We start from the raw sequence: 12,540 nt of genomic DNA on the forward strand, positions 1-12,540 counted from the left end.
TTAACGATATATAACAAAGAACGCCATATGTGATTAAGTTTATTTTATCTTTGTCATTTTGCTCTTTGTTGTCTAGTTTTTTGTAGACGCATTTTTAATTCATGTTCACACATTGGATATATGCAATCTTATTTAATTTAGCATGCCGATTCTATAGGATTATTGAAATAAGTCCTCAATATTAATTTATCATGAGAAATAGCTAGTTGCGTGGATAGGGAATTGGTTTGATATTTATCTACAATTTTCTATTCTTATTTATCTAAATTTTTTTATTTATGTCCTTTTAATTTCATATATTATTTTTAATAATAAATTGTTACTTACGAACATTTATGGACATGTTCTACGAGGAATTTTTTGCTTCTTAAATCTTTTGTTATTTATACTAGCATTTATTATCAATGTTTATAACGTTTGATTTTTATTGAGAACAATGACCAACTTTTATATTTATAAATTTGAACAGGTGACGGACATTTACCAACATGCTTACGTGAAATTTTCTCTGTTTAATATTTTATTTTTTATATAAATGTTTACTTCATAATTGTGATGAATCAATTATTGTAATTATTTATATTTATAAATTTAAAGGGGTTCGAGTAATTAAAGGGGTATTACTATATGTGTTTGACACAAAAATAGGTAATTAGCAAATAGTTCTACTATATACATATGTTTCTTTTGTAATATTTGAGTTTTATTGAGATACAGATAACCAAATATTATAGCACGTTATTTTTATAAATTCAAACGAATTTGAAGAGTTAATGGGTATTACTATACGAGTTTGAGATGATAATGAGTGACTAGTAGATATTAATACTATGCGAGTTTGAGATATGCATGCGTGGTGGGTATTACTATGCGGGTTTGAGATGAAAATGAGTAGTAAAATTATTTTTTTAAATAGGTTCAAATATCGAGAGATATGTCTACATGAATTTTTCTTTAATTTTAAATCTTTTGTTATTTATTCTATTTATTATTAATGTTGGCTTTGTAATATTTCGAGTTGTTATTGCGAAAGATATCCAATTGTTGCAACAAGTTTTACATTTATAAATTCAAACGAGTTTGGATAATTAGCGGGTAATGTTAAAACAGGTACAAATACATAGATTTAAGTGATTTTGGGTGGGTTAAACAGTACTAGTCTAACCATTTTAGTTTAAGATCATACGATCACCACAGTCAATAATTTTTTATGGCTAAACTCTATGAAGTATAAAATTAATTTATCATTTATATTTATAAATTATAGGGAAAAGGTGCAGATACACCCTTGCAATAGTAGCCCCTTATAAATTATGGGGCCGGTGACGCGGGGGCTGACTTCTCTGACTCTGATGTTGTATCAAACACTTAAACAGTGGTGAGATTTGGAAACAGACCCACATTTTAATTAAAAAATAATAAAGAAAAAGGTTGATTAACGGACGAAAAATGAGTTAATTGATCGATTTTTATGATTTTGGGAGCTTATTTGATCCAATGCCGACTATGGGCCATGGAGAACTATACGTTATAGGGGCTACTACTACAAGGACGTAGATCTACACATTTTCCCTAAATTATAACATAAAATGACTCCCGATAAGTTACAAACTAGTTTTATCTAAAACATTGTCATGCACCCTAAAATAATCAGGAAAGGAAAGGGGAGATATAGTGTGGAGGGAAGGAAGTTAATTTCACGTGCACAATCCCATTGACCAACTAATTATTTCCAACAGTTGGCGTGTATTTCCGACTTCCGAGGATGGAATTTGGACGGTATAATGTAAATCATGCTTCTTTTAGATATAAAATCTCCGGTTATATTTTCATATTTTGACGATTAATTTGGACGGTATATATAATGCAAAATCGTGCTTCTTTAGGATTCAAATTATTCTGTTATATTTCCATATATATATATATATATATATATATATTTCATTAACATATACCATGTATAGTAAATATCATACATATGTCACTATAAATATTGAATGACATTATATATATTCACGATACACAGCTACATGAAACAACTAACAACTCTAATAACAATATTATCATTGTAGAAGAAGATTATGTTTTTTGTTATTTTACTTGAACAAGATATATATATATTGTAGTGTAGAGAAAAGATTACAAAATAGAGTGTATTCTATAAGTTGAGAATCTGCAATAATGGTAAGTGGTTAAACGGTCAAAGACAAGGGATTACGTACCCTCCGAGTTGAAAGTCAACCCAAGACTGCCATCCATCTCTCTCTCTCTCTCTCTCTATATATATATATATATATATCATAGTAACTAACACTCACTCCCTCGCCAATCTACTCACTTAATTCTTAACACATTACAATTTTCATAACTAACAAATACTCGTACACAAAAGGGAGTTAATGGCGACATTAATGTTGAATTCATCCATCTCCTACAAGCAAAGAGAAATAGTCAAGGCCGCCATCAACATCCCAAGGCGGGTCGCCAGAATCAAGATTCCGGGGCTCCGAACTGGAGGATTCCCGGAGCAAACGGAGAAGCCTCTCAAAATCATCACCCTCGTCGAAAACGGAAACCCTAACCCTAACCAGCCGGATCCGACCGTGGTGGCGAAGCTTTACGCGATCATGGAAGCAGTCGCGGATCGAGTGGAGATGCACAGGAACGTCGGGGAGCAGCGCGACAACTGGAACAGCCTTCTTCTGACTTCGATCAACTCCATGACTCTCGCCGCCGCTGCCATGGCTGGGATCGCCGCCGCCGCCGGCGGTTCCCCCGCCGCGGCGCTGAAGATCTCCTCCACCGTCATGTACGTGGCAGCGACTTGTATGCTCTCGGTGATGAATAAGATCCAGCCTTCTCAGCTAGCGGAAGAGCAGAGAAACGGCGCCAGGCTGTTCAAGCAGCTCCACAATCAGATCCAGACCGTTATATCGATGGGGAATCCGACGGCAGCGGATGTGAGAGAGATGATGGAGAGAGTGCTGGCTCTGGACAAGGCATTCCCGCTCCCTCTCCTGGGCGCGATGCTAGAGAAGTTCCCGGCGGCCGTGGAGCCGGCGGTGTCGTGGCCGGAGCAGAGGAGGAGGAAGGCGATTTCGAGAGGAAACGCGGGTTACAACGGGTGGAACGGAAAGTTGGAGGAGGAGATGAGACAAGTGATTAGGGTTGTAAGAGTAAAAGACAAGCAAGACTACTTGAGATTAGGTGAGAAGGCGCTGAAACTGAACAAATTTCTGGCGGTTACAGGCCCCGTGCTGACGGGATTAGCCGCCCTAGGCAGCGCCCTAGTGGGCGAGTGCAGGTGGGCGGCGGCGGTGGCGGTTGTGGGCGGCGCGTTGGCGAGTGTGGTGAACTCGTTGGAGCATGGGGGGCAGGTGGGAATGGTGTTCGAGATGTACAGGAGCAACGCGGGATTCTTTAAGATGATGGAGGAATCGATAGAGTGGAACTTGAAGGAAGGGGATCTGGAGAGGAGGGAGAATGGGGAGGTGTTTGAGATGAAGGTGGCGTTGCAGCTGGGGAGGAGCTTGTCGCAGCTCAGGGATCTCGACGTTGATGAATTTGCAAGCAAGCTTTTCTGATCATGCATGCTCTAATATATTTGTATATAGCTAACTCATCCACCAAATTTACTGGCATGTATGTAGAATCTCAACCAATCACCAATTCTTTCATTCATTTCAACTTATACATATCTTTATGAAATTGATCGGTAATTCCACGTGGAATTTTTTAGGATATTTGTTTCTATTTTTTATTTAATTAACTGTGTTTTTGTGGCTAAAAGTATGCTATAAAAAGGGATATATATTTAACTTTGAGACAAGAGGGATTATATATATATATATATATATATATATATATATATATATATATATATTTTCTGTAACAAAGGCAAATTCTACTCAACCTTATAACAATATATAATAATAAAAAATACTATTATTACAAATTATCCTTCATTACACGAACAAATATACTCCATCCGTCCATGAAAATAAGACTTAAGGAATGATAGCACAAGTTTTAATTAAAAAACTTGAATTGTTTACACGAACACTATTGATTTGTACTTATAATCTAATGATTGAGATTTAATCTTAGAGAAATCGTATGTAAATGTATGAACACGTATGAATTTGCTGTGTAAATATCTGAATTGCAAAAATTAAATTTTTTGCTACCTATGATATTCGAATTCAGGAGACCATGAATTCATCCAATAAGGTAACAAATCAATCGTAGTTCTTGATGATCTAAAAGCTGAAAATGATTCCTATTTTATATTTTAAGATTTATTTTTATTTTAGCTCACCCCATATCTGTGTTGCATAGGTACGGGGGTGCGGATGCGGGGGCGATACGATACGAGTACGGGGATACGGGGTTTTTAAAAATTATAGGCTGCGATTCGGCAATGATACATCTAATTATTAAAATTTTATGATATATAATGCTTATAAAATATATACAATTTAAATTTTCTTAAATTAATTATATGTAATTTACATTTTATTTTACCCAAAAGTTAAGCATTTTCAATTATATAAGTTAATTGAGCAATAATATAACGATTCAAATATTATTAGTCTAATATATAAGTCATAACTGAAAATAAAATTATCAAAATAACCTTGTGTAGACCTTTCGTGTACGAGATACGTGAATTTCGCCTATGAAATTTGCGAATTCGGTTTGTTTTTATAAATTATTTTAAAAGATACGCCACGTGGCGAATCGGGTGCGAATCCGACGAGAATCCGAGAGAATCGCACCCTAAAAGAATCCAATTCGCCGTACATGCTAATTTTTGAAGAATCCGTGCATCATAGCCCCATATATATATATATATATATATATATATATATATATATATATATATGGGAGGGCTACAGTAAAAACACTTCTTAAAATATAAATATAAACGTTTTCTAATGTACGAATTTTATCCAACAGGGTTACGAATTCATCCAACATGGTTACGAATTGTGAAAAATAAATTTTTTGCTACCTTTGTGATTCGAATCCAGGACCACGAATTCATCCAAAATGGTTACGAATCAACCGTAGATCTTGATGATCTAAGGGCTGAAAATCATTTATATTTTATACACTTAAGAGTGTTTTTATTCTAGCCCTCCCCTATATATATATATATATATAGTGGAGGGCTACAGTATAAACACTTTTTAACATATAAAATATGAACTAGCTAAAATGTACTCCCTCCATCCGCTAAAAATGGGCCACTTTAGCTGGGCACGAGATTTAATAAAATTGATGATGATTTTGATGTAGTGGAGAAATGGTCCCACCACTTTATAAGATGTGTGGTTGAGATTGAATTTGAGATGAGTTTTTTTGTAAATAAAGAGGGTTTGTAAGGTTAAATGATTAAAGTGAATGGTGGGACCATTTCCTTAAAAGAAAAGTGGTACACTCTTTGCGGACGCCCGATATAGTAACCGGGCTCCACTTTTGGCGGACTGAGGGAGTATGAATTATATGTAGAACACGTACGAATTCATTGTGTAACTATATGTTGCGAAAAATAATTTTTTTGCTCCTATGGGATTCGAACTTAGGACCATGAATTCATCCAACAGGATGATGAATCAACCGTAGATCTTGATGATCTAAGGGCTGAAAATGATTCCTATTTTATATTCTCATATGTGTTTTTATTTTAATCCACCCCTTTATATATATATAGGGGTGCACTCCAGTGAGACCCCTTATTTTTCGTGAGACACTGAGACATATATATTGATGAACAATGCAGTTTATACTGATGAATAACGAAATTTAAAATATTTCGCTTCCTCTAGGATTCAAACCCTGAAAAAAATTCGCCCTCTAGGTACAATATCAGTCATGGATTTATAAAATAAACGCACGAGATCGTGTCTAAGATCTCACTAAAAATAGGGGGTCTTATTGGAGCGTCCCCTATATATATATATAGGGTGTGGATCATTTAGATCCACCCCCTTATAATAGTATATAGATCCAAAATATGGACCACACAATGTGTATGTGGAGCGCTGGGAGAGTGACACGTGTCAGATGTTTTCTAAGGGCTTCTAAGACAAAATACACGTAGAGGTAATTTTTTTAAATTTTTTTTTTATTTTATTTTATCAAAAATTTATTTTTTTTCTGCGATCGTCGTCAAAATTATGCATATAGTATGCATAGTGTTTGATAGAAATATACATGAGAAAGTATCAGTATGTGACCCCTGTAGGACGAAAGAATCACTACAAGAAAATGCAGCTCTAACGACCGAATTTTCGATTGTTAAAACCCCCAAAAACAGTCGTTAATTGTGTTAACGACCGAATTAACGATCGTTTTCGGTGATCGTTGTTTGCATCGTCGTTCTGAGTCCCAACGACCATTTTTTTCGATCGTTAAATCTAACGACCAAATTTTTATTTTTAACGACCGAATTTTCGGTCGTTAAAAATAAAAAGAAAAAAAAATGATTTTTTTTAATTAACGACCGAATATTCGGTCTTTAAAACTAAATAAAAAATAATATTTTTTTTTGAATATATATATATATATATATATATATTTATATATATATATATTTTATATATTCTCTCCGTCCACGATATCGTTTCTACTTCCATTTATAGAAGTAGGGTCCACAAACTTCCACTCACAACAATAATGGGACTCAAACTCCACTCACTACATATCCACTACTATCCACCACTTTTCTTAAAACCCGTGCCGTCCACAATGTGGAAACATTATCGCGGACGAAGGGAGTATATCTTTGTATCCCACAAGTATTTGGTATTTCTATTGTATTTTGATCTTAATTGCATACGATTTGACCAACTTTCCAGTGGGTAACTCATGTTACTAGTGCACTAGGTCAAGCACGCTTAACCTTGAAGTTCTTTCCGAGTAGTCATCAATACAAAACACGCGTATTATTGATATAACTAACACATATTAATTCATTTAAACTCTATTTCAATATACAATATTATTCATTCACAACCTTAGAATATATCGAGATGATATCTAAGACTTGTGGTGCCGGCGAAAGATTCACGGTAAATATACGATCGAATTTAAAATAATAAAAAATTAATATTATCGTAATTTTTTTTTAAAAGAAGAAAATATGAGTATGAAAAATAACAATCAAATATGCAATAAAATCAATATACAATCAAATAATAATCGTAATATACAATATTATCGTAATAAATTATTAAATTATTAGATTTATTTAGATTAATTAAATTATTAGATTTATTATTATTAAATTTAAAATAATTCAATATACAATATCATTAATTTATTAAATCAAATAATTTATTATTTTAAAATAATAAAATTATTAATGTCTTGAAAATAACGAATATAATAATTTAATAAATCTAATAATTTATTATTTTAAAATAATAAACCTATTAATTATTTGCTTCAGCTTAAGATTTATTATTTTAAATAGTATTTGCAAATAATATCATATTTTTATTAGGTAATAACATTGTCTGATTTTTTAGAATAATATTATGAAAATAAAAATTATTTTTAAAATATTTTAAATAATTTAAAAATAAGTAATTACAAAAATAAATAAGTAATTACAAAAATAAGTAATTTAAAAATAAATTAATTAAAACTAGTTAAATTTTTTTATATATAAATAAAAATAAATAATTACAAAAAAATTAAAAAAATTTAAAATTGGAAAAATAATAACGATCGATTTTTTGGTCGTTACTAAGTAAAATAAATAAAAAATTAAAAATAACATTAGCGACCAAAAAATTCGGTCTTAAAAAAAAAAAAAATAATAATAAATAAAAAAATAAAAAAAAATTAAAACAAATAATATTAGTGACCGAAAAATAATATTAACGACCGAATTTTCGGTCTTTAAAAAAAATTACAAAATTTTTTATTATAAAAAATGAATAAAAAATAAAAAATAATTAAAAAATATTAACGATCGAAATTCCGATCGTTAAAAATGAAAAAATAAAAAAAAATCTAAAAAAATTTAACGACTAAAAAGTTGGTCCTTAAAAAAATTAAAATATTAAAAAAATAATTAAAAAAAATCGATCGTGAAACGGTCATAAATCGGTCGTTATGGCCGGATAATTAACGACCGAACTTTTCGATCGTTAATTACGGTCGTTATACGCGTGTTTTCTTGTAGTGTATATGATCCGTTAGGTGACCAGCGGTGAGAGCCACCTGACGGTATCACATACTTTATGCATATAGTTGAACACTGTTGGAAATTGGAAGAAATATTCATCCTAGTTTTGATGATACCAAAACCTTAGCTTTAATATCTTGACTGAAGATTACAGTAGAAAGAAGCGACTGAAGAAACAACAACTGAAGCTTCGAAAGATCAAAACTCAACTACAAAACTGAACAACTGAAGGAAGATATTGAGATTATGCTGGTCGACTGAACTAAAGTCAACGACTGGTCAAGCAAAGGACGGAAGCACACTCACTTACATTAAATGCTTATGCAACAATATTTAATATATCATCTAAGAAGAATGTCCTTTCAGTACCTGAGCAAGAATAAAGATGTTATCTCCAACGGTAGGATTTGAAGAAGAAGATCTTCGCCAAAGGATCTATTCCTCAGAGACGCCTATAAATAGCTCAGAAAATCTCTCAAGAAAGGAAGAGAAGAGAGAGGTGAAGAGAAGGAAAGAGAAGAATCCGATTCAATCCTCAATGCCGAAGCTAGATTAGAAAATCAATTAAAGCTCAATATTCCTTAAGCGTTGAAACGATGAAGAGAGTATCTCACTGTTGTAAAATCAGTTCTACTGATTACCTAAACTCTCTTAGCGTAACTAGGAAATTCACATAAATATATCATTAGCCTAGTTACTGATTACTTGAGATCCTGTACTCAGTAATCCTAGTTGGTATATTACAATACTCCCTTTTCAAAAGAGCGAGAAGAGTGTTTGTAATCGAGCTTGAGACTTAGACCGAGCTCAGTGGTTGTTTAGTACCTGTAAACTAAATAATTTGGTTGCTTAGCACCCGCAAGCTAAGTATGAAAATCCAACTCCGTGAGTTGGTTGCTGTAAGGCGTTTTTCTTATCAGTACAGGTCGCTTTGCACCCGTAAGCATTGCAGTTAGGTTTGCGTTGCACCCGTAAGCATCATGGCTAGGTTTGCTATGCACCCGTAAGCATATGCCCAGAATATTCGTCAGATTGATCATCTGGCCGTGGATGTAGGAACGTTATTTTTCGAACCACGTAAAAATTCCTTGCGTTCTTTCTTATTTTTATTTTAAGTATTTGCGCATAACTCTGTTTCTATAATACTGACTAACTGAAAAGAGTAACTAAGGGATTCTCTGTGAAGAAAATCTTTTAAGGCTATTTCACTAAGTTTAATATTCCGCTGCTAGAGTTATATGTTTAACTGATCAATCTTTCGATAGTCAGTTAGATAAGTAACTCTACTCTGTTTTACTTACGACTGAAGCCTTACTTGAACTAAAGTTAATTGACCAGTTCGATTAACTGAAGTCACCCACTGAACCTCAGTTTCAGTATCAGTCGCCACCTCTTGTTAACTGAAGCACGCATTTTCAAAGCAGTAAAATTGTCTTTCAGTACAAAGGTGTTGATTTTAAGTAACCTCCAAAAAAATAGCCTACAAGTGTATTTTCCCACATACACCTGTCCTTTCAATCCTCAGGGGACCAAACAAACACGAATATGCATAAAGAAAAGCATAAATATGCATAAGGTTACACAAAAAATATGCATAGCAATATTCAACTATATATATGCATAACTTTGGCGGCGACGAGTATCAGCGAGAGGCACTAAAGGGTTTGCATAGTGATACTTTCTCATTCATATTTCTATCTAACGTTATACATATTTGTGTTCAATTATATGCATAATTTTGATGGTGGCCGTGAAAAAAAAAATGAATTTTCGGTAAAAAAAACATAATTAATTTTTTTTTCCAAAATTTTTACTCATATTTTACCCCTATGTGTTTTTGCCTTTGAAATTTATATTACTATAAGGAAAGTTGAATTTACATGATCTCATCCCTATATATATACATATATTTCTAAAGCCGCCAACATCTATATTTAAGTAAAGACCCAAGATGATTTTTTTTTAAAGTCCAACATCAATGTTTCAAACCCCATTCAACAAAGCCCAAGATTATTCAAAACTATTCATTAGTGCCTAAAAATCATTTTCTTTCGTTTTCCTCTTATTTCTCTACTCCCAAGTTTCAAATCAACACACCCCGTCTCGTGCCACCTGCTTCTTGAAGTCCGGCAACCGCTCACCGTTGCGACGCAACTATTGTTGTTATCCTCCACCTTCTCCCAAATAAATTTGGTCGAACAACTAACAGAATGTGTGATCGCCATATCCCAACGCCGCTAGTAGCAACCATTTGGACAGCCGTCTTAGTCGTCGTTCCATTTTTTGGGCGAACAACAAACTCGTCCAACCACCACCTCCTTCGCCTTATTCTTTATCCCTCTTTCTAAGAGCATTCGCATTGGGGGTTCCTTGATAGCCTACTTGATAGTGGTTGTGTTATTGAGTAGGTAGTGCTGCATTGGGGTTCCTTGATAGCCTACTTGATAACATTAGTTTTGATTTTATGTTTTTCATTTAAATTTAATTGCTCAAATTTAAATAACACAATTTATTTCAAATTTAAATTGCATTAATTATAAAATCCTAAATATTACATAAAACTTTAATAAAATAAAAACAATTCCTAAAAAAAAAAAAAGGAAAATTGAAAAACGGACGAAAGAGCCGTTGAGGAAGAAAAAAAAATTGAAAAGCCGTTGAAAATATTTTTTTTTTTTATTTCTGGCGCGTGCAGAGCACGCGCCTTCTCGAGGATACCCGATAACTCGGGTACTCCTCGAGGACCTCCCCCCCGCATCGCACTCCTCGAAGCCGCTCCTCTCCTCGAGTACCCGCGATGCGGGTGCTCTAATTCTTCTTTTTCTCTCTACTTGTTTTGCACATTGTTTTTGGAAAAAAATGAATGAAAATTTGAATAATTTCGAATCATTTTTTGAGGAATTATTGTGGTTTTAGAGAGGATGTTTATAAGAGGGAGAGAAAATTGCATTCATCAAACCACATTTACTTAAATAACCTAGAATTTTGAAGAAAAAAAAAATTGTATAAGATTTGTCGAGAAAATATTAATGTTAGAACTGGTGTTTCATATAATATATAGATATATATGGTAATTAGAGAGTGAAATATGGTACTTTAATTAGTATATTTATTTATAGTAGGAATGTGAAATATGGTAATTAGGATGTATATTATGTATTCCACCTAGAAGATGATATACAAAATTCCAAAAATCTATATAATAAATATCGGGCTCTTGCTTTATAAAGAGCCTCATGTTTTGAAACAAACTTAATAAGTATATATTAGGAGTTTGAGGAGATATAAGGTGGATTTTGGTGAATGGAGAGATAAGGTGGTTCTTGGAGTGGATGGGGGAACTAATTACTAACATCTAACATGACTTTGCCCGATCAAAAAAAAAAAAAGTATATATTAGGATGTTATATATTATATACTCTAATCACCTTAACAAATAAATCTAGAGTGTATAATCTACGCTATAACACATAAATTTAAATTGTATAATCTACACACTAAGGACTCGTTTATTATGTAGTATGAAATAATGTGTGATATTTTTTATTGTGATGTATATTAATTTAAATTTATTAGATATTAATATTATATTTGATAAGATATATATAAAAAATTGAATATTTTGTGTTACAGAATAAAAAATATAAATAATAAATAATAAATCATCATCAAATTATAAAAATCTTTGATATTTTAAAAAAATAATATTATAAATTATCTCATGTTATCATACATAATAGACGAGCCCCCACAACTAGCATAAATTTCTTTCCTTTGAATTAACGGGGATAAGCTTTGCGCACACAATACATATAGGAACGAAGATAGGGGTCCCCATGCCTATTATCTGTTGATGTCAACCAAGTAGTTCCACACTTTAGCAATGTCAATGAACTTTTAATAACCAATTTATAACACATGTCGGCAAAAATAACTGACAATAAACCGAAATCTCTCACACTTTTGCGTGTGGCATTGCAGCTCATTGATATACTTTTTGGCCTTTACTTTGGATAATTAATTTTGATTAGATAAAAATAATAAGATTAAATCTTTATTTATTTTGATTAATTGAAATTTTGAAATATCCTAAAATTTTTTGATTATTTCTATCATTCAAGCTAATTTTACTTGATTTTTATTTCATAAAATAGAAATTCTACTCTTAATAATAAAAATATCCAATCATACATATAATCAATCATGTAAAGTAAACACCCTTGATATAAATAATTGTATATCATTTTATTTGGTGGATATGCATGAAATTGAAGTGAATTAGAAATTTGTCACTGACATTTGCTATAATTAAAATTAAAGACCCGGCTAAACTGGAAAAT

The 12,540-nt window shown here is 32.4% G+C and overlaps 1 protein-coding gene across 1 annotated transcript; it reads left to right on the forward strand.

Annotated features, from left to right (window-relative positions):
- Nucleotides 1–2,318: 2,318 nt before the first annotated feature.
- On the forward strand, nucleotides 2,319–3,743 carry LOC130985813 (probable F-box protein At4g22030). The gene has a single exon (XM_057908952.1). It carries the CDS (start codon nucleotides 2,400–2,402, stop codon nucleotides 3,582–3,584), a length of 1,185 nt encoding a protein of 394 aa, XP_057764935.1. The 5' UTR covers nucleotides 2,319–2,399; the 3' UTR covers nucleotides 3,585–3,743.
- Nucleotides 3,744–12,540: the final 8,797 nt, after the last annotated feature.

Source organism: Salvia miltiorrhiza, chromosome 5, assembly GCF_028751815.1.
Source record: "Salvia miltiorrhiza cultivar Shanhuang (shh) chromosome 5, IMPLAD_Smil_shh, whole genome shotgun sequence".
In the NCBI taxonomy this organism is placed as follows: Eukaryota; Viridiplantae; Streptophyta; class Magnoliopsida; order Lamiales; family Lamiaceae; genus Salvia; species Salvia miltiorrhiza.